Source organism: Mauremys reevesii, linkage group 1 (assembly GCF_016161935.1).
Source record: "Mauremys reevesii isolate NIE-2019 linkage group 1, ASM1616193v1, whole genome shotgun sequence".
Lineage (NCBI taxonomy): Eukaryota > Metazoa > Chordata > Testudines > Geoemydidae > Mauremys > Mauremys reevesii.
This window is the reverse complement of record NC_052623.1, coordinates 47,014,702-47,037,606: the sequence shown is the minus strand read 5'-3', so window position 1 is coordinate 47,037,606 and position 22,905 is coordinate 47,014,702. Positions and strand designations below refer to the sequence as shown.

At 42.8% G+C, this 22,905-nt stretch overlaps 1 protein-coding gene across 14 annotated transcripts in view; it reads right to left on the bottom strand.

Annotated features, from left to right (window-relative positions):
• Positions 1 to 1,367: 1,367 nt before the first annotated feature.
• The window catches only part of SGCG (sarcoglycan gamma), a 189,650-nt gene continuing 168,112 nt past the window's right edge, over positions 1,368 to 22,905 (bottom strand). For 9 of the 14 annotated variants that reach the window (XM_039537157.1, XM_039537232.1, XM_039537120.1 and 6 more), the window contains 2 exons: positions 14,619 to 14,742; positions 6,121 to 6,313 (listed from right to left, as the gene is read on the bottom strand). In XM_039537157.1, the coding sequence (XP_039393091.1) occupies positions 6,140 to 6,313; positions 14,619 to 14,742 (298 nt within the window). In that variant the 3' untranslated portion in view covers positions 6,121 to 6,139. Of the gene's footprint in view, positions 2,272 to 6,120; positions 6,314 to 14,618; positions 14,743 to 19,688; positions 19,784 to 22,905 lie in introns of those variants that run through there. The other 5 variants (XR_005598024.1, XM_039537131.1, XR_005598023.1 and 2 more) reach the window with 5 other exon arrangements.

The window sequence follows — 22,905 nt, the reverse complement described above, 5'->3', positions numbered from 1 at the left end:
ACTGGTTAGTTTATCAATTTGTTCCAAAACCTACTCTAATGACACCTTTATCTGGGACAGACCCTCAGGTTTGTCACCTAAAAAGAATGGCTCAGGTTTGGGAATCTCCTTCACATCCTCACCTGTAAAGACCGATGCAAAGAATTCACTTAGTTTCTCCACAATGTCCTTATCGTCCTTGAGTGCTCCTTTAGTGATCCATCTTGATCGTCCAATGGCCCACACACTGGTTGTTTAGCAGGCTTCCTGCTTCTGATGTACTTAAAACATTTTTGGTATTACTTTTTGAGTCTTTGGCTAGCTGTTCTTCAAATTCTTTTTTGGCCTTCCTAATTATATTTTTACACTTGACATAATCTTCCTTGACCAACTTCTGCATATAAACTGTGGAAAAGCCTTTTGTGGTGGCTCTTTGCAGGCATCTGTGGAAGTGAACTGTGGGGATGTCATGCAGAAATAGGCACGACAAATGTGACTACACACTGCACTCATCCAAATCCTATGGAGCACCCAGGAGTGTGCACTATTCAACTCCCTTCCTAGAATTAAAACAAACCTTCAGAAATGTATCCTCCACCCTGGTCCCCCAAAAAGGGTAAGAGCTGTGAGGAGCTTAGGCTAGTGATGATTGTTACAGAATCCGTATGAACAATACATTTAGTGGTAGATTTGAACTTCAGGAACAGGGTTGGTAGAGCCTGAGCATTTTATACAAGTGAAATGTTCACTCATGTGACTCCTTCAGGTTTCCAAATCTTACAGCAACATTAGCACTTATGCTGAAGAGCACCGTTGATTTGCCTTTACAAAGGGACATACGTAAAACATTTATGGCTTATTTTTAGTATATTTTTGTGTAACCTGATATCATTAAAAATGTTTCCATGGACTATATAAAAATTTCTATGGAAACAGGTTTTTTTTAAAGAAGTAACGTCCCTTGCAATAATCTCTGCTGAATCCTGTTTATGGGCTGCATTCAGGTGGTACTCAAGTTTTTTTCATTGTTGGCTTTTTTTAAAGCAAAGTCATAGTATCACTAAGAATCCATTATAACTACACTGACTGAAATCAAAATAGTATACCAAGTTTTAGATGTGGTATTGGTCGGTCTTAGCTTGACAACTGCTAAACCAGCAGTGTATAAGGTGAATAGTGTAAAAGGAAAATAAACAGCATAGAGTGTGAACACTAAAGTAGATATTTCAAGTTTTGCTTTTTCAATACTCTGACAGATTATAAGTAACCAAAATAGCTGTTGTCTTTTTTTAAAACAATTTATTTAATCTAGTAATACCGCTTTCAACAAGATGGAGGGCAAACTAATGGACATATATAACCATGAGCATGGCAATATGCATTGTCCCCTAGCAGCTTATCAACATTAGGTATGTAACATGAGCTTGGCATCAGGCTTGTGCACTACTTTCTCTGAATGTGACATACTCCTCAGTCAGCTCCACCATTCTCCACAAAACAGTTTACCTGCCCGTTTGGCTTACCTTTCCTCTGCTGTGCTCCCAACAGAGGTAGTGCAGAAATCTGTGGCTAGTTAGTACAGCAGTCCTGATACATTGTTTGTTTCTAAAGCATGTGAGCCCAACTGTGCCTTTGCACCTATTATAGTTAAAGGTTTTTTTAGAGGCAACATCACCTGATGACAAAACAAATTCTAGATTATATTTTGGAGGGAATTCATTGTTTAGTTAGTCAATATTTTGTATGGGTTAAAAAATGAAATTTAAGAGATTTTGAGAAGATGTCCCAGTGAACAGACAACTGGAAAATGGACTTGAGCAGTAATTCACTCTGATGTAAACATGAAAGGAGAAACTTTTCAAAATGTATTAAAATGTATAAAGTTTATTCAATGCAATTTGTCAGTTAATTTTTGCAGTTTCCTTTTGCATAAGGCTGTATAAAAACAGACAAAATGCTGAAGGGCTGTGAGAAGGGAGGCGAATTTCTAATCAGCATTTTTATACCAGTATATTCCATTTCTCTGTCTTTCACCTTACAACAAAAAATCTTCATAAAGTTCCTAGAGTGGTAAGAATTTCTGTACATACTACCCATTCTTTTGGAAAACATTCTAATCACACAGTCAGGTACAATAGGATTTATCATTTTGTTCTTCATTCTGATGATCTGCAACCACTTCCTGTACCTTTCCAGGTGGCAAAAGTACCAGCTAACCCCTAACCTATGTCAAAACTGTAGGTTTCCTCTTACAACATCCATAATACAGCTATGTATTTTCAATGCAGAATTCTGTAGCACAAAGAAAATTAAAATATTAGACACATTAGTAGGTAATGATGGTTCAGTGGTTAGGGCACTAGCATGGGTGTCAGGAGACCTGATTTCATTTCCTTGCTCCAACACAGGCTTCCTTTGTGATCTTGGGTATTTCAGCTAGTTTCCCTGTGCCTCAGTTTCCCATCCATAAAATGGGGATAATAGCCCTTTCCTACATTGCAGGGCTGTTGTGAGGAAAATTCATGAAAGATGGTGAGGCGCTCTAGTAAAAGGGATGGAAGGAGGGGCCAACAAGTATGAGCACTAGCTAGCATAAAATAAATTGCATTCAGTACTAATTTAACACAAGGGTACTGTTCTGATTGTAGTCATCATTTTTAATGCAATAAAAAAACACCTCCATTTTCATATTTTTGATGCTTTTGCATGGAGAGTTCTGCCGAATCAGTGTTTCTTGCTGCAGAATTTAGCCCAAGCTTGCTCTAGGGCACTTGGGCCTTTACTGCACGGAGCAGGTACAATCAGCTGGAAGCTTTTCTTGTCAGTGTCCAGCTGTAACACTCCTCCCCGGGGCAGTTGGGCTTTGTCAGCGGCAAGCACCTACCTCACAAATGTGTTTTCTTTGATGCTTTATACATGTAGCGTTACTAATTATTCTGAGTTTTTCCACCAGTGCCAAACTAGTACATTACAGGCAGTGCTATAAGATGGCTGTATCTGGTCTAGCTATGCCTATTTGGTGTTGGGGCTTAATTCTTAACAATAGGCCAGTTGTGTTGATACGCCGCCAATAGGTGGATTTGTATAAACCTAAGAAGTTGTTTAACATGAAGCTGTAACAAAGCATAAAGGTACTACAGTGACAGGTCCTCCAAAATAGGTAATAATGAATGAAAATAGCATTAAAGGTGCGAAGGCCCAGAGCTGCAAAGGTATTTAGGCATCTAGGATGGGCTCCATGAAGGGACTTAGGTGCCATGACACTCAGCGTTCCCATGCCTAACTTTTAAGTGCTCAGAAAGTCCAGGAACATCACTGAAACCACAAAGCCAAGTGTCAAGGTTCCTTCCCCACTCTGAACTTTAGGGAACAGATGTGGGGGACCTGCATGAGAAGCTCTAAGCTCAATTACCATCTTAGATCTGATCTTGCTACCACCATCCAGATTTCTCAGTGTCTGGAACACCCTCTTTCCCCCCAAAACCTTCCCCTCCCTGGGTAGCCTTGAGAGACTTCCTCACCAAGTCCCTGGTGAACACCGATCCAAGAGCTTCTCATGCAGGTCCCCCACATCTGTACCCTAAAGTTCAGAGTGGGGAAGGAACCTTGACAAGTTACAAAGAAAATAAACATAAACCTATTTATCCCTTTCTAAAACTTACTACTCTGATAAGAGGCTGGTTCCTTGATCTTTTTCACTCCAACTGAAACTGACTAAACAAAGGAAACTTCCCTCCTTCCTTTTGAAACATCTTGTTCCCCCATTGGTTCCTCTGGTCAGGTGTCAGCTAGGCTAGGTGAACTTCTTGCCTCTTTTACCTGTAAGGGTTGTTAACCCTTAACTATCTGTTTATAACACCAAGTTAGGCACTTAGGCTCCCAATACAAAGAAATGGGAGCGAGAGGCCTAACAATGTACTCTGCAAAAGCCAAGCAGAGTGCTGCCTAAACTAGCCAGTGGGGGAGGGATGTGTGTGCTAAGCCCCGTCTCACTCTCGGCGATTGATTAGGGAGCCACAAACAGGCATCTGCCAGCAGGATTTGGATGGCTTAGGTGCTCACGGTGTTTCTTGTGGGCCTGAATCAGGCACCTGCCTCACTCCACACAAAAGAGCCAGAGGAGGAGGGGGGTGCCCACCTCATAACACTTACCCTAGTAGTTCGAGCACTCACCTGGCATGTGGGGTACTTAGGTTCAATTCCTGCCACCTCTGCCGGGGGGGAATGATTTAAATGGGAGTCTTCCACATCTCGAATGGTGTGTCAACACTGAGTTTATGATGTGGGGCTTCCTTAGTCTCTCCTATTGAAGCTGTTCCACTGTGAATTATGAACCAGTGATCAGAACTCAAGTCTCTCACCTCCCATGTGGATGCCCTGACCCCTGGGCTACAAAGTCATTCTCTGGCACTCTCTCTTGCTGGCCCAATGACTAGCTAAAATATTTATGCTCAGTGGAAGTCATTGGGCCAGAGAGAGTGAGAATGCAGCTGTAATCCGGTGGTTAGGATGCCCACCTGGAGGTGGACATCCGCCAACATTTAGCCAAAATGGAACAGGTTCATCAGGAGAGATTGCGGGCATCCCACAGCCCAGTGCTTAGAGAGCTCGCCTGAGATGTGGCATACTCCTGTTTAAGAGGGGAGTGGGACTTGAACCTAGGTCTCCCCTTCCCAGGTGAGTGCCCTAACTGCTGGGCTAACAGTTATAAGGCACTCGGACATGTAGGGGCCTGACCTGGTAGACGTGCACCGAGTGCACCTAACAGGTCTGTTCCCATTCAAAAATCTATCGGCCGCTGTTTCATGAATTGCTCCGGGGTGTAGGCGGGAGATAGGTGTCCAGGTGCTTAGAGGGAAGCAGCAGTGCTCATGCCCAGAGGCAGAAACAAAGGCACCTAGGGACCGTTCACTCTGGAAAACGTAGGTGCTGAGGGAGTTTAGATGCCTACGGTGTTTGGTGGGAGCTGTGTGGCTCCCAGTGGACCCAAAATTTAGGTGCCTAAAACAGGGGCTCAGTGCTTGAGTATTTTCATGAATCTCTCCTCTAATTCCTGTTGACATCAATGGGCATTAGGCACCTAAATACCTTTGAGGCTCTGTGCCTAAGACCCTATAAGGCCATTAAGTCCCAAAACCTGCTAATTCAGATGGGTGCAAATGGTTCATTATTGATGGCTCTTCACAGAGTAAGGGGTCTGCAGTTAGGTGATTCGTGGGCTTCAGGAAGAGGAACTTTTTTTACCTACCAAATAGCATCATGCATTTGAGAAAGCTAGAACCATCTTTAAGATTTTTTTTTCTTTTCATAGTCCAGCTGGCATGTAGCTAAGAGCAGCACAAATTTCCCAGTTCCAATTACAATCACACTGTAAAAGCTAAAAAAAAAGGCTTTCAAGTGAGTATCCTGGTCCATGCACTACAAGGAGCTATTGTTGGAGTGGGATATATGAACATATTTCACTTTTGTACAGTTAACAATCTGATGACAAAGAATGTTATAAATCAGTAATCTTGGCAATTTCACATTAATTATTGTGATTTCTTTCATGCATCCCAATAATAAGCAAATCTACATATGCTTTGCCAATCTAGAAACAAAGGATTTATCAGTTTAACATATTTTGCACAGAACACGTACAAAAAGCAGTGCCTTCGTCGTTTGTGTTATTGCAAGAACAAAATTGCATAGACTGTTTGCTGGCACTACGTGAATTCACCAAACAATGCTTTTGTCTTATCAAATAGTTCAAGTAATTCCTTAAACTGAATTTCACACACTAATGCAATTTGTACTACTAGCAAATGTTTACATGTATTAAGAGAAAATCATAGAGCTAGGAAATATTAACTATTACATGATCAACTGACTGAATAACAGTTCAGTGGTGCAAATAAATCCTTTTTATTTTTTTTAGTTCACTATATGGATGACTTCCAAATGTTCTGATTTTCAGAACATTTAGTTTAGCTCAAACACATCTGTTGAAGGTAAAATTTTAATTGTGCTCTTTTGCTTTTTTTCCTTACAATCTAGAATTCTGGATGCAAATGTGTTTCCCAGATTATGGCGATGGTTTTTTAAATCTTGGAAACTCTGCTACAAAACAATATAAAATTCAGTGAGAATAGCCAGAGAAAATGTGGCATAGGTAGGTGCTTTATTGACAGACATGACTGTATTCCTGGCAAGTTGAATACTGACCAGCTGCTGACAAGTAAAGCTTTCCATCTGGACAAACACAGATCTCATAGAGTTCCTGAGATCTATCAGATCCACCAATTGTCCCTTCAGGCAATTTGGGCAGCCGCACAGTTTCAGCATCAAGCAGAAGCTGTATGGGAGAAAGCAGGACAAATGGGTTTGTTAAGGTAGCAGTAACAGAGTTTAAGGGGTTAAATTTTCAGAAGCATCTAAATGACTTAGGCTATTAAGACCCATTTTCAAAACTTAGGCACTTTGACCCAGATCCGCACAGATATTTAGGTATTTAAATCCTATTGACAGTGGGAGTTAGGCACTAAGGCCCAGATGCACAAAGGTACTTAGGCACCTAAATCTGGGGTTAGGGGCCTAAGTCCCAGTTTTAGGGTCCCTGCAATTCACTGAACCCTGTGTACACCTAACCTCACTCGGTGCCTATGATCTTGTAATCAGAGTTCCCTCAGCATCTATGTTCCTGTCTCTGGGCATATGTACTGCTGCCTCACTCTAAGCATCCGGGCACCTGTCTGCTGACCAGGTCCCAAAGAGCAATTCACAAACCAGGGAAGATAGACATTTTCTCACCTAACTCACATGTGCGGCCCAATCTGGTAGGCATGCTCAGAGGCTGTCTACCAGATCGGGTCTCAGGTAAATTCACACAAAACAGCTGGCTGGGGGGATGGGGAAAGGAAGAAGGAAAAGGACTCCTAGCAACTTTTAGCCCAGTGGTTAGGTTTCTCACCTGGGATGTGGGAGGGCCTCAATCCAACTCCCCTTTCTACCTGATGAAAAGAAAGGATTTGAACAGGGATCAGCCAATTTTCAGGTGAATGCTCTCATTACTGGGCTATGGGATATTCTGATGTGGTGTTTTTTCAATCTCTCCTGCTTAAGTTTCACTGTGGATAACTAGTTGGAGAGTTATTGAGGGAGGGGAACAGAGCAAGAAAGAAAAATAACTGTGAGAGTGACTCTATTGCCTGGTGGTTAGGGTACTCACACCCAATGTGGGAGGCCCAGAATCCAGTCCCCCTGCTCCAAAATGAAGGTTACTCACCCTGTGCAGGAACTTCAAGATGGTGTCCCTATGGGTGCTCTGCTCTAGGTGCGCTTGTGCTCCATGCACCTCAGATTGGGACATTTTAGATAGCAGCATCCGTCTTGCCTGTGCATGCACTCGCTGCAGGCTTGTGCCCTGCACCAAGGCTATATAGAGCTGTTCAGGAAAACCATCCTCAGCTTCTTTTCTACTGTAAAGAACTCCAAAGGAGAGGAGAGTAGGGCGGGTAGTGCAGCACCAATAGGGGGACACATCTCGCAGAACCACAGTTACTGCACAGAGTAAGAAACCTCTTCTTCTTTGAGTAGTTGCCCTATGGGTGCTCCACTCTAGGTGACTTTTGAGCAGTACCCTCTACAAAGGGTTGGGGCTTCAGCATTGAGTCTAAGACCAAAGACATAACAGTAGAATCAAATATGGCATTAGAAGCTGAGGCACGAGTAACTGCATAGTTCAGCAAATGTATGAATGAAGGTCCAAGTCACGGCTCTACATATTTCCATGGTGGGAACATTCTTAAGAAAGGCTACTGAAGTAGAGGGGGATCTTGTGGAGTGAGTTAATACTCTAGAGGTAGGTTGAAGCTCCTGAGACTGATAGCAGTAGGTAATTCAGCCAGATACCCATCTAGGGAGTCTTTGCTTGGGAATCAGAGATCCCTTAGTTCTGTCCACAGTGGAGAGAAATAGTCTGGGAGATTTCCTAAAGGGCTTAGTCCTGTTTAGTTAAAAGGCTAATGCCCTCCCGACATCAATGTAATGTAATATAATGTAATGTCACATCTCCTTTATCCAGGGGTGGCTTAGGGTGGAAAACTGTAAGGTGGATAGGTTGATTCATGTGGAAGTCTGAAGATACCTTTGATAGGAACTTGGGATGCAGTCATAGTGTGACCTTATTCTTAAAGGAGACTGTGAAGGGGGGGTAATGCCACCAGAGCCCCTTTCTTACCCACTCTTTGAGCAGAAGTAATGGTTACTATAAATGCAGTTTTCATAGACATGTGTAGAAGGGAGCAGGTGGCCACAGGTTGAAAGGGAGGCCTCGTAAGACATCTGAATACCAAGTTGAGGTCCCATGCAAGTTTAGGGCACCTGATTTGTGGAAAGAAGTTGTCCAATCCTTTGAGAAACCTCCTTATAGGATGAGTGAAGATGTAAAAACCCTCTACCATAAGATAGAAGAACATAATAGCTGCCAAACACATATTTATGGAGTTTAAATATAATCCTGTCATTTTTAGCTCTAAAATGTAATCTAGTACAAATGATAATAGGGAGGATGGAGGTGAAAAATATTTTAGGTCACACCAGTGTTTGAATTTCATCTACTTTTAGGTATATGTGTCACAAGTAGATTTTTTCCTGCTATGTAACCGCACTCTTTTCACATCCTCAGAACAGGTTGTTTCTAACCCCGTGAATTGTACCTTGAGTCAAAGAACCCCAAGGGTTGGGGAGACGGATTTGACTGCCATCATGAGAGAGGAGATGAGAGACAGTCCAGAGAGTGATCAGTTGACAAATAGTGACCTGAGGAAACCATGTTTGTCTTGGCCATATTGGAACTACAAGAATAACATTGTCTTTGTCTTTCCTTATCTTGAACAGCACCTTGGATATCAAGGGAGTTTGGGGAAATGCAAATAGAAGACCTAGACTCCAGTGAAGCAGAAAGGCATCTTCAGGAAGTGGTGACCCAGACTGCCTTTCAGGCACAACTGGGAGCACTTCTTTTACTTGGCTGTGGCGAACAGTTTTATCTATGGGATGCCCCAAAACTGAAATATGCGGTGGAGTACAGTGGGATCTATCTCCCATTCATGATATTGAGGGACATGCCTGATGAGGGCATCCACTGTGTTTTGTACACTTAGAAGGTAAGCTGCTGAGATGCTGATCTGGTTTCATATGCACCAGTTCCAAAGCCTCTCTGCTTTGATGCAGAGGGAAGGCAATCTCACTCCCCTTTGACAGTTTATATAACCCTCACTGATCAGAGGGAGGAAATGGATACAAGCATTTCTAATTGCCCTGAGCTCTAGCAAGTTAATGTGCAGAGTGCACTCAAGAAGAGACCACCTGCCTTGAATAGTATGATGGTCTAAGTGAGCTCCCCATCCCAGTACAGATTCATCTGTTGTTATTACTGATGTTGGGGATGGCTGAGTGAAGGGGGTTCTTCCACCTAGTCGAAGGATATTTTTTACTACCCAAGGCATGGAAAGTAGCATGTTTAAACTCTGTTTGCTTGGCAAATAAACAGTTCTGTGCTATCCTTGGCAGCAGCGCATGTGAAGCCTCACATGATTGATTACTATGGTGCCAACCTCCATATGTCCCAATAGCTGAAGATAGTTTCTGGCAGATGTTTGAGGGCTGACTTGTATTGTAGTGACTAAATTGATTAGCGTTATGAACCAGTGCGAAGGGAGGAATGCTTTGGCTGTTACTGCATTGAGATAAACTTCTATGAACTCCAGAATTTGCACCAGGGTTAAGGTGGACTTTCAGGTGTTTAATTGTAGTCCCAGCCTGAAAAATAGGTCTACAACCCTCTAAGTGGCCATTGAAGCTTCATTGAGGGACTGCTTTTGAGCAAGCAATCATCATGGTATGGGAAAATCAGCAATCCTAGTCTGTGAAGATGAGCCACTACCAGGGAAATAACTTTTGGGGACACTCAGGGTGCAGACAAGAGACTGAACTGGAGCACTGTGTACTGAAAGTGCTCTTGACCCATAGTGAATTGTAGGAACCTTCTCTTATATGGAAATAAGCATCTTGAAGGTTGAGGGCCAAGAACCAATCCCCTGGGTCCAATGATGCAATTATTACTGCAGGAGTTATCATACTGAACCTCTGAATCTTTATAAACCTGTTGAATAATATTAGATCAAGAATAGGTCTCCAACTGCCATTCTTTTTTGTAACCAGGAGGTACCTGGAATAAAATCCCTTCCCTCTGGCGTGTATAGAATGTCAAGTAATTTATTCTAGGACTCCTAACCTCTTTCAGTGGAATTTGCAAGGAGTCACCTATCCTTTAATGAGGTCCTGGAACTGTTTAAAATCATTGGCCAAGGACAGCGGAGGAGGCAAGACAATTTCATCTGGGGAAGAGGAAGAGATATTACTTGTAGGGGTAGAGAGTTGCAGGTTGTAGAGATGTCTTTGTCCACTCTAACTTCCTGCTCCTCAAAGGTCTCTTGTGGATCAGGAACCCTACAGAGAAAGGCTGGTGGGGATTGTCTGTTCTTCTCCCGGCAAGAAGCATTAGAGGACCTGGATAATTGTTGGTGGTAAGTCATCCAAGGGTCCCGGTACGGCCACTGAGGCAGTACATAAGACATGGGAGGAGGAAACCAAGGGTGTCCATACCAGCGGGCGGAGTGTCTCTCTCACAAAGATAGTCTGATTTTTTAGAGTTCTCAGGATAGAAGATTCCTTGATAATGGAAAGGAGAGCCTTGGACAGTAATGTGGGAGACTGATGAAAAGTCCCCATCATCTTCCGCCTCCTTGTCACTTCATAGAGGTGGAGCACACATAGAGATAAGGCTGAGAGGTGCTTGGTACTGAGAATGGGTCAGTGCCAAACTGGCGACATTCAGGTGTTTCTGTTACTGCCAAGTCTGAGGAAATCAAAACTCTTGCAGTACTGTAACAGTGGATGGTACTGATGAGGTAAGCTGAGCAGAGGTAACTGTGGCAGAAGGCACCGATGGTACTGAAAATCTCAGGTGCTCTGATGCGTGGCCAGTAGGTGTTGGTCTGGCCCTTTGCAAAGCTGAAGTGCTGGGTACCGAGGTCTTGGTAGACTCTGCCAGTACCAATTCAGAAGAGCTGGTCTTCTTCTCTCTGTTGCTCCAATTATCCAGTGATACCAATCTTCCAGAGCTGGAACCCTTAGGATTCTTAGGCTTGTTGGTGGTCACAGTACCTAAAGAACCTACAGTCTCATGGGAAATTGGTAGGTGCCAAAGCAGTTGTCTGAATTGGAGACTGTCTCTTTGAGGTAGATTCTCTACCCAGAGAACTTAAAGACCACTTTCTAGGGTCTTTTTAACAGGAGTCCAGAGATTTCTTCTTCAGTGCTGTAGGGCATTGCTGTGCTGAGGAGGTGGAAGTGGTTGACCTGTTCAGAGACCATTGTATGGGAGAGGAGGTCCCCCTGGTTGGGGTCAGAAGCTGGTCAGAGTGAGGTCTCCATTATGAGGACACATAGTTAAAGTTCCTAGTTCTTTCTGGCCCTCAATTTTAATTGCAAACACAAATTAGACTTTGGGGGAACATGTGACTCCCCAAGGCAGCAGACACACCAAGAGTGTCCATCTCTGACCAGGATAGCCTCTCAGCACGAAAAGCAGCATTTAAGCCCAGGAGAACCAGGCATACCCTCCTAGGGCTGAGGCTCCCCTGAGGGGAGAAACAAAAAAACAAAAAGCAAAAAATAGGTGAAAGGACAATAGTCATTAACCTAAAAGTATAAGTAAAATCTTTTAAAAGTTTTTTTTAAAAGCTATAAAAATTATTACAGCTAACTAACATGAAGGAAATTCTAAGAACTAACACTAACTAACTAGTAAGAATGAGATAAGAATACAGTTGAGGTAAGTTCAACTTGGACGCTGCTGAGGCTCCCTCTCTGGCCAAGGCGGTTGAGAAGGAATGGTACCAGGCATGAGGCTGCAGTGGGCATATGCATGGGCTGAACAGACACAGCTACCTAAAATCTCTGATCTGAGGTGCATGGGGTGCAAGCACATCTAGAGTGGGGCACCCATAGGGATGCTACTTGAAGAAGAACTCTTTAGTTCTCCACAGTGCAGCAGCTTCAACATGAGAGATTGAGGGAGGCCCCTGGTCAGGCTATCCCATAGCTCAGTGGAAGTTGGCAGATGTGCATTGAAATCCCTTCTCCTTCTCATGTGGAGGGGGACTTGAACTGGGAGTCTCCTGCATCTCACGTGAGTACCCTAACCACTGGGGCTAAAAGTTATGAGGCAGCACCTTCTCCTTGTCAGCACAAAAATGCCTTAGGTGCCTAACTTGAACAGAGGGTTCACAGCTGAGACTCACTAACAGGGCTAGGTGCCTAAGTCCAGGCTACAGTGAGGTGTTTATCTCTAGGAGGGGCAGGGCTTAGCACACACCCCTCTTGTCAGCATCTCCCATTGGCTAGTTTAGGCAACTCCCCACTTAGGCCAAGTATACACTACCATTTAGGTTGGTAAAAATGTTGTCACTCAGGGGTGTGAAAAAGCACACACACCCCTGAGCGACCTAAATTTCACCAGCATAGGTGGTAGTGTGCACAGAGCTGTGTCAGTGGGAGAGCGTCTCCCACCGACATAGCTACTGCTGCTCATTGGGGGTGGTTTAACTACGTCGATGGGTGAGCTCTCTCCTATCAGCTCAGAGCGGCTACACGCGAGATCTTACAGTGGTGCAACTGCATTGGTACAGCTGTGCCGCTGCAAGCTCTCTAGTGTAGACATAGGATTAGGATACTGGCTTTTGTGAGTCACAGTCTAAGATGCCTGTCTCACCTCATTCATGATCGATGGAGCCTAGGCACCTAACGCAGACTTTGTGGATCACAGTGCTGATCCTGTGATTTTCTAAATGCCTAAAAGTTAGGTGGAGTGACACTCAACATCACAACACCTAAATACCTTAGTGAATCCAAGCCTAAGTGCTTTGGAAAAATCTCATAAAGGTGCCTATCTGTAGGCACCTAAATACCTTCAAAAATCTGTCCCTTAGATCTCATTGAAAGTCAGTAGGATTTAGGCTCCTAGGGGGCAAGATCCACAAAGGGACTTAGGCATCTACCTGCCACTTTAGGAACCTAAATCCAATATTTAGGAAACACTGAAATCCTTTAAACACCCACTCAGCTGCCTCTGAAGCCTGTTCCCCAGGTGCCTAAGTTTTCGCCAGTGGGCATGCGCAAAACCCCCTAAGTCCTAACCCCACCAAGCTGCTCAATGCCCTAGCTCCTGCTTAAGTTCCAGCGGGATACTCAAATGAGGCATTCCCTGGCCTGTCTTGCCTGTGGGGCTCAATCGGGTAGCACACCTACCAGATCAGGCCTGCATAAAATACACTGGGGATATCAAGATCAGGAATTTTTCAGACTAAGGCATATGTGTGTTCCTGAATACCCAACAGCCAGGTAGTCACCTGAGATGTGGAGACTGTTTTCAAATCCTTGCTCTGCCTCATTTGAAGCAGGGACTAGAACAGAGGTTAGCAAACTACGGCCCGCGGGCCACATCCGGCCCATGGGACCGTCCTGCCCGGCCCCTGAGCTCCTGGCCCGGGAGGCTACCCCCAGCCTCTCCTCTGCTGTCCCTCCTTCCCCGCAGCCTGTTCCACTATGTACAAATACTCATTGGGGCAGAAAGAGAAAGCATGAGAATGAATGCTAAGGGCTCTCACCTAGGAGACCAGTGGTCTAGTCCCTGCTTCAACGAATATGTATTTTATCAGTGCCTAATTTGTGGCTGGGGCACCTTTAAAGGCTTGGCAGTTCATCGCCCCAGCACCTCTGGGCTTACAGCATCAGTTATTAAAGTAAAAAAAATTGCTTTAGCCCTGGCACCTTACTCCTTGAGCCCTGCACCTCTTTCATTACAAATTAAGCACTGTAATTTATACATAGACGATCTGGTTCAACAGGAGAGATTGCAAAAACCCTATCCCTGACAGTCTGGTGGTTAAGGCATTCACCTAAGAAATAGGAGACCTGTGTTCAAGCTGCAAATCAGGAAAGCAGGGAATCACACCTAGGTTTTTCCACCTCCGAAGTGAGTGCCCCCACCAGTGGGCTACTGAGTATAAAGATGGACACCACCACCCCTTTAGTCTTTCACTAGAAAAGACTGACCTGTCTTAGGCACTTAATTCCTTTAAGATTTTTCTCCTAGAGGCTTTTCTTGCTTCCACTGAAATCAATGGCTAAAGTCCACTGACTTCAATGGGAGCCGGAGCTGGACATCTGTCTTCTTGCATTTCATTATGTATTAGGTTATCACTCTACCTCTCATGTTCCAGAACTACAGAAACTGCATGGAACAAAGCAGAGCACTCACTTCATAAAAAAAAATAAAAATAAAAAAAATAATAATAAAATAAAAAAATAAGCATTTTTAAACTCTTTCAACACCACATTATTTTACATTATTATTTAATCCTTGCCTTGTAAACAAATGTATTATTGTGGCATCATTATCTGGAACTATCAGCATATTTGCTAAAATCTGAACAATTATAATATGGTTACTTTAAAATGACTTAATGACATTGATGGCAATATCAAACAGCATCAATATAAACCACAATAAAAATATCATTTATCATACTCACCACTCCTTCACTGCTATGCAATTTGATATCCATCTGAGAGAGAGCTTCAATATTGCCAGCTTGTGCTTTAATATTAATCCCTTTTGGTGCATCCATGCTCAAAGACCGAGTTGGTGATTCCAATCTGAAAGCAAGTAGAGGAAATCTGGCTGTAGCATATTCTTAAAAAGTTTCTTTATTTTGTAAAATAATTTTAAAAAAAACCTTTGAACTTATAAAACATTCTGAGATAGTGATGTGAGGAATTCTATAAAAGATGATAGGTTCCTATTTCTTTATGCAGACTTGAAACAGTGGGTAGTTGTTTCAAAACGAACAGAGTATCCTGTATGACAGTGCAGAAAGAACTCAGGATCATACTATATGGTGCTTTAGGCACAAACACTGCAATTTCCGTTTCTAAGGTGTAGTTTTCAATGACACCATAATTGTTCTGATACAAATATTCATATTTGAAAATGCATTTTTATAATCTTTATTTTCACTTGATATAAACCAAAACATTCTAAACACAGTTGGTGAAATCCTAATCCAGTTAAGTTTTGCCATTGACTTAAATGGGGCCAGGGTTTCAGGATTTCACTTGGTACATTTATGTGCTTGCTGTAAGTAGCCTAACATCTGAGAGCTATGACAACTAGCCTCATCTGGAAAATACTTGAAATTAATCTGCCGAAAATACTCAGAAATAGCTACAAGTAATAAAGTTAAAGTCTAACATACACCGAACATATTATATACAGTACCTGTGCAAACACAGTTGGTGCCACAAGGTGGCAGAAAGGGACCATAGTAGCTGAATGGTTGCCTCCTTGGCTCAGCTACATGGAATTAATGGGGTTCTGTTTGTAAAAGAGATCAGGATTTTTCCCACTTTTGGATATTTGGCATTATTTACAAAATTAAACAAGAAGATCAGAAACAATAATTAGGTTTGATTTCAAGCAGTGCTTTCCATTTACACATTAAAAATCCAATTCAAAACACATTGCAATAGGATATGTATGTATTTTGCTTCTTTCTGTGATTACCTAGTTAGGACCAGGTCATGTCAGAGCATCAGTACCTTTCAAGATCATACCCTTGTGCACCTTTGCATTATTAGCTAGTTCTGCTTAATGATAACAGACCCAATGTTAGGCCCTCAGCCATAGTTACACTGGATGATACTGAACTCAATTCTTCCTGCCTGTGTCCTTTAAAAAATAGTCTGTTTTAAAGAAAATGAATAATATAATGGCTCTGATAGTTTCTTAACTAATTTATTCCCTTAGGGTTGTAAACAGGAAAAAGAATTGAAATCTTGTTCTTATTTGTACTGTACTTTTTTTTTCTTCAAACAAATTATTTCAATAATAAAGGCCTCTCACCTTCCTGATGGGGAACAAAGTGTCTCTCTTATAGTGGAGGGAATAAGGAAAGATCTCTTTTCCCTACTTGATAGGCTAGAGAGCCTGTGGGGATGAAGGAAAGGAGAAGGGTTTCTCAGAATGACTGGGAGTTGACTTTTGTTGGAGATGAAACAGGCCCCCATTAACCAGTAGGTGGCTCCGAAGGCTTCACTGGTGTTGAAGCACTTTGTGCCATAGGTTTAGTTGGAGCAGCCAGTGCCAACTGTGCGGCTTTGGGCCTCTCTTTGCTGGTACCATGTGACGGTACCATCTTGCATGGTCCTGTCCTCTTAGGGTCCTTGGACTTATCAGTAGTGCCGGTACTGGAGGTCTCTGGGTGGTCACTGGAGCTAAGTCTCTCAGTGGAAGATGTTGAGGCTATTGACCTTGTAGGGGACCCTTTTTTGTGATGGCTCCTGGGTAGGTGAGCTCAGGGTTCATTTCTTGCTATCTTTGTGAGAGTCGTGGCCTTTCTTTTTACAGCGCGCGTGGCAAGTGCGGGGCGGCAGTTGACGGTGCCTGTGGTGACTGTTGTACAGGACAGGTATTGGAGCCAGGGTCTGAGACTGGCCACAATGCACTGTCCATCATTAACATTTTTAGCTTCAGGTTATGGTTCTTTCAGGTTCATGCCTTTAAGCTGAGGCAGTCCATGTATTTCTGTGTTATTTGCCCCTCTCCTAAGCAACAAATGTACAATGAATGCCTGTCGCTTACAGGGATGGTCTCATAGCAGGTGAGGCACCTATTAAACCCCGGGAATCCTGGCATAGCCCCATGTAGGGGGGAACTTCCCTATAGGGAAGAACATAGAAAAAAATACTATTCTAACCTAAGGAGTAACGGGGAGTAAATAATTTTTTTTCAGGAGGGAAAAACTAAGAAATGGAAATGAGTATCATGTATAAACTTTTAACAGAAACACTAACACTACTAAAGGCAGTAAAGACTTTCCTATGAAGGGTTTTGCTAGAGATTCTGTCCCTTGCGAAGGGCAGTTGAGAAGGAACTGAGGGTGGTTGGACCGAACAGTGCTATATAGTTGCTGCTCACAGCGCGAGATGGGGAGGATTTCCCCATCACCCCAACAGGCACTGCTATCGAAGATCTCTGATCCTACACTCAGGGACACAAGTGCACCTAAAGTAGAGCACCCATAGGGACACTGCTCAAAATAAAATTAGTTTTTCCCATACTTGTTGAGGACTGGAGGTGGGGTGCCTCAAGCTGGCAATGTTTTGTACATTTTAGGAGCAACACCTAAGTATTTGAACCCGGCCCTTTTTGCTGTCAACACCACCTTGTAGAAAGGGTACACCTGTGGCAAACACACTTTTGAGACTGTTGCCTAGCTTACAAGTAGTCTTGCACAGAATACAAATGACCACAGCAAAATCACCAGTGGTCTATCTAATTCATTATTCTGTCTTTGACACAGATAAATATCAGATACTTTAGTGAGAGGCATAAAATCCCCAGAATACACAGAATATATCATGTGCAGGGAGTAACATTTCTTTCTGTCTCCAGCTGGTGATGAACACGCTGAAGAACAAGCATATAATTGTCATCTTGAATAGTGTAATTGCAGAAGCTATTATTCATAACTAATTCTTTTTGAAAAGCTATTTGCCTCAAGAATAGCTTATATACTATGCAAGTAATAAACAATGAACTTTAAATCTTCTTTTGAGCTATTAGTAACTCACGGGAGCTCAGTTTTGTGCATTGGGTAACAAACTACACTAAGTACCCATTAAGATAGCAGCTTTTTGGATGCTTAGTTACTGTAGTTTGACTTTTTCCTGATTTCATCTAGAAGAGCTATATATCTTTCCTGATACCTTTTAAGAGGAACATGATGTGCATATTTGCTTCTGTTTGTTGAACCAGGGTCATTTTGTATGAAAGGCAAATATTGTATTTGGAAATATTCCAGTTACGTTTGCAATTACATATTCCAATAAAAATCAATTTATGTGAAAGAAGAAAATAATACCATGGCCCTAGTTTTAAAAAGTTTATGTACCTGCAATTAATTGAAGGTTCAAAGATACCTCAAATCCTAAAGACTTTGTCAATATTTAAGTTGTATCATAACTATGAATCTCTCTCTATTCTGTGTTCATCAGCATAATATCTCAGCACCTTCAACTACCAAGAGGAAGGACATGTTGTTTGTGTGTTTGCTTATTGTAGGAAAGCTAGGTCTAAGAAGGTTATATTACATATTGAACCGAAGACAGTGTAATCTGTGGACATGTTCATATGCTCTGGGTATGAGTTCCACAGTCTCATTATTATTTTCATTTGCTGCAAAATTTTTGCCAAATAATTTTGAATAACAAAAATTGTAAAAATCATATTCTGTGGCCATGGCTCCCCAACATTCCAGCCTCTTCAGGGGTCACCTTGAAGAAGAATTTCTGGACAAAAGCTCCATGAAACCAGTGATATAGCTGAGATACATCAGTGACATTTTTATCCTTTGGACAAACAACCTAAACTCCCTCATAGATTTCCACCACAACTTCAACAACCAGCTACCATCCATCAGACTCTCTCTAGACCACTTACATACCAGCATCAACTTCCTGTATACCACAGTCAGCTTCAGCAGTGGAACCCTACAGACAACTATATACAAGAAACCCAGGGTCACCACACCTACCTTCACAGTTTGAGTAACCACCCCAAACACACCAAGAAATCTGTTATCTACATCCAGGCCCTCAGATACCACAGAATATGCTCCAAGGAGAAAGTCCAGGAAACACACCTTTACACTCTTAAAACCGCCTTCACCAAACAAGGATGCTCTATCAGAGACATAGATTGCATCATGGAATGGGCCACCCAAACCTGCTTCAGTACAAAAAAAATAACCCTCCAACTAAACACCCGTAGCTGTCACCTTCCACCCCACACTGGAACCCATATAGGGTATCATTAAACAATTACAACCCATATTCAATGGGGGGGACCACATGCCTAAAGAAATCTTTTCCAAACCCCCTCTTCTGACCTTCAAACAACCCCCCAACTTCGCCAAACTCATTATCAGAAGCAAGCTTTCCACAGACCAGGACACACCAACTCAAAGTGTCACCAGTTGCTGCCAGAACAACAGACATATCTCCACTGTTACAATGATAAAAAAAACCCACAACACATCTTTCAAGATCCATGAGTCCTATACATGCCTATCACACCATGTGGTATACCTCATCCAGTACCCTAAATTCCCAAATAACAACTATGTGGGTGAAACCAGACAACCACTACACTCTCGGATGAACTCACACAGAAAAATGATAAAAGATAAAAACGATGCATCACCCATAGATGAACAATTTTCACAAAATGATCACTCCATATCTGACATCTCAGTCTTTGTCCTCAAAGGAAATGTGGACAATGCCTTCAAAAGACAAATCTGGGATATTAAATGCACAACTTTTCTAGAAACTAAAAATCATGTTCTTAATAAAGACACTGGATTTATGGTTTATTACAACAATCTATAATCTCCTGACCCTGCCCCCCTTCAACTTTTTGTACTATGACTGCAGGGGTGTTAATGGGTCACTTCACCTTGAATGGTCCCTTTGAATATTTATTAACTACTACTGCTAAACAATTTGTTCCACCTTGTATTTTGTTCTAACACTCTGAGTACCTTTCCCAGACCTGAAGAAGAGCTCTGTGTAGCCTGAAAGCTTGTCTCTTTCATCAACAGAAGTTGTTCCCAATCCTTTAATCATTCTCTTGGTCCTTTTTATCAACATGATAACCCAACATGCAAAAAAGAAAAAGAAAATATGCTATATGAGACATAAATCATCATTTTCTTTGGCTGCTTTAAAATATTCAGAATCTCTCAACTTTCACTTAAAGTAACAATTCCTAATGAAATGAAAGATTTAAGCTAGTTTAACTTTAATCATTTCTGAGAATATCCCAGTTAGATTCACTATTGTTGATTCTGTTCTACATTCTTGGGTCTTTAGGTTGTGTTAAGATTTATTGTTTTCCTTTGTACATGATACATAGTATGACGGATCCAAACCAGGAGGGTACAGGAGTCTGGTAGAGGGCAAATATACTGGTCACTGGATGAGTAGTTTTCTGTTCCCTGAGTGACCAGAGCAGGGCTGCACTAGAGTAATCAGGAAACTGCTAGAACCAATTAGGACAGACAGGCTGATTAGAACACCTGCAGCCAATCAAGGCAGGCTAATCAGGGCACCTGAGTTTAAAAAGGAGCTCACTCCAGTTAGGGAGGGAAGAGCCAGAGGAGAGGAGCTAGGAGCAAAAGGTGCAAGGAGCTGAGAGTGAGAGTGTGTGCTGCTGAAGGACTAAGGAGTACAAGCGTTATCAGACACCAGGAGGAAGGTCCGGTGGTGAGGATAAAGAAGGTGTTTGGAGGAGGCCATGGGGAAGTAGCCCAGGGAGTTGTAGCTGTCATGCAGCTGTTACAGGAGGCACTATAGACAGCTGCAATCCACAGGGCCCTGGGCTGGAACCCGGAGTAGAGGGCGGGCCCGGGTTCCTCCCAAACCTCCCCACTCCTGATCAGACACAGGAGAAGTTGACCCAGACTGTGGGGACGATCACTGAGGTGAGCAAATCTGCCAATAAGCGCAGGACCCACCAAGGTAGAGGAGGAACTTTGTCACAGTAGCTATAGACTATACCTCCATGGACTAATACACTTTTTACTACAAAAATATTTTCTTAACCCAAATATAATCAGTAAGTGACAGAAGGAGCGATCATGAGCACAACCTCATATTCAAAAGCAGACAGATCTCTAATAGACATATCACTAGCAACAGATGTTTCATTCATCTAGCAGCAACTTAACCACCTTGCTATTTATATAAAAATCAGGAGTTATTCAAGCTTGAAAAATACTGCAGAATATTGCATGAATATTCAGCTCCAATTTCTGAAGATAATTCTTTTCTGTCATTCCGATTTATATTAGCTTTCCTTCACCATTTACACAACTGAGTTTTACTGCCTGTATCTTCATGTAAATAAAGTTTCAAGGCTGTATATTATTATTATTATTTATTTTGAGTCACCAAAAAGCAAACCTGCTAATCACATCCCAAACAAAGACATGGCCTCTTGCCCTGAAGAGCTAACAAAGTACGTCTGAGTGACATAAGAGGGAGGTTGATGAACACAAAGAGGACAATGATTCCATGATCTGTTTTGTTTTCCTCTCTGCACTTTGTATATTAGCAGCAGAAATGTATGTGCACACATCCAATCAGAAGAGTGACACCATATGACTTCTAGCTAATCACAAGTAGACACCACTGTTCTAATAGTGGACATTTGAAGACTGCAGAGTTGCTTGATCAATCCATTGTTTAAAAATATCAAGTAATGTCTATTATTTAAACTAATGTGAGGAGATCAATCTGCTTGTGATGTCCTTTAACAGAAAGAGGCTAAAGTCATGGATAAACTACTTGTTGACATTTCCCAACTCTACAAATTAGTATTGGAAAGTCCTATCCAATCAAGTCCCCCTCCTTTAAAAAGATATAAAAATGCTACTGTACATTTAGACCATTTCTATGCTACACAGTTTGTTGCCAAAAGGCAGCGTTTGTCAACAAAACAGTGGAAGTGTACACACTACAGTGCTCCTCCCGCCGACAAAATTCTCCTGCTTCGCCAACAAAATAAAACCACCTTGATGACAGGCATAGAGATTTTTGTGGCAAAGTTAGATCAACAAAGCATCAGTGTAGACACTGCATTCGTTACGTCGTCATACCTGGCCTCCAGGAGGTATACCACAGTGCCCTCTGTGACTGCTGTGCTCACTGTTTTGATCCACTGCCCTGCATCTCGCTACACAGGCAAGGCCAGATTTTCAATTAGGCACAGTAGGCATGTGTCTAGGGGTGCTTATGTAACCCTTCTGCCCCTCTGAGTTGGCAGCAACAAGGGCCGGGTTCAGTATCCAGGGGTTCTGTTTCAATAACACAATGCAAAACCAGCTCGAGCCCCCACCCAGTGACCTGGGACAATTACATACCACACCCCCGGGCGCCTCTAGGAGGCAATACTTCCCCACTCGCAAGCACGGAATCTGAGTGTAGCAAAATCCTTTTAATAAAGGAGGGAAACAATGCGGCATCACGTTGAAGAAACACCACAAACAGGATTATAACACAAACCATAAGCAACAAAAACCCACCTCCAAGTACATTTGGCAATGTCCTTTCCCCCTTAGGGTCTTAAGTCCAATCACCCCAGAGACCAAGAACCAAAAGTCAGTGCCACCCCAGAGTTCAAAAGCTTATCTGCAGAGTTTCGCCCCCTCACCCCCAGCATGGGTGGAAATGGGGGGGGCAACCTTACGTGGGCCAGGGCCAACTGCTCCGCCTCTCCGTGGAGTTCTGCTGCAGCCTTCCCCACAACCAGCTCCACTACACCAGCTGTGCCGCTCCTCCAGCCGACCCGTGAGCCACTCCAGCCGTCCCCACAAACTGCTCCACTCCGCTCACTGTTCCATGGGCTGCTCCAACACCCTGCAAACTGCTCTGCTCTACCAGCTGCTTGGCAATAGATCTTCAGGCTCCCCCACTAGTTAACACAGCACTTAGTGATCTCACTCAGTAAACTTAGCTCTTTTAGTGATTTTAGCTTGTGGTAGGGGTGCCCCAGTGCTGGTACACTACTGGCCCAATGTGAATTCAGCTCAGTAGTCTCTAGATGGACTCCTAATGGAATCAAAATTAGCTCTGCTCTTTAACAGTGGAAAGAGAAGAATGTGTAATGGGTGTTCCAGGCCCTCAAAAGGGGCCCATACCATAAGGTACACACACTAGTCTCCAACCTCTCTCCTTTCACTGGGTTTTGGCACCCAT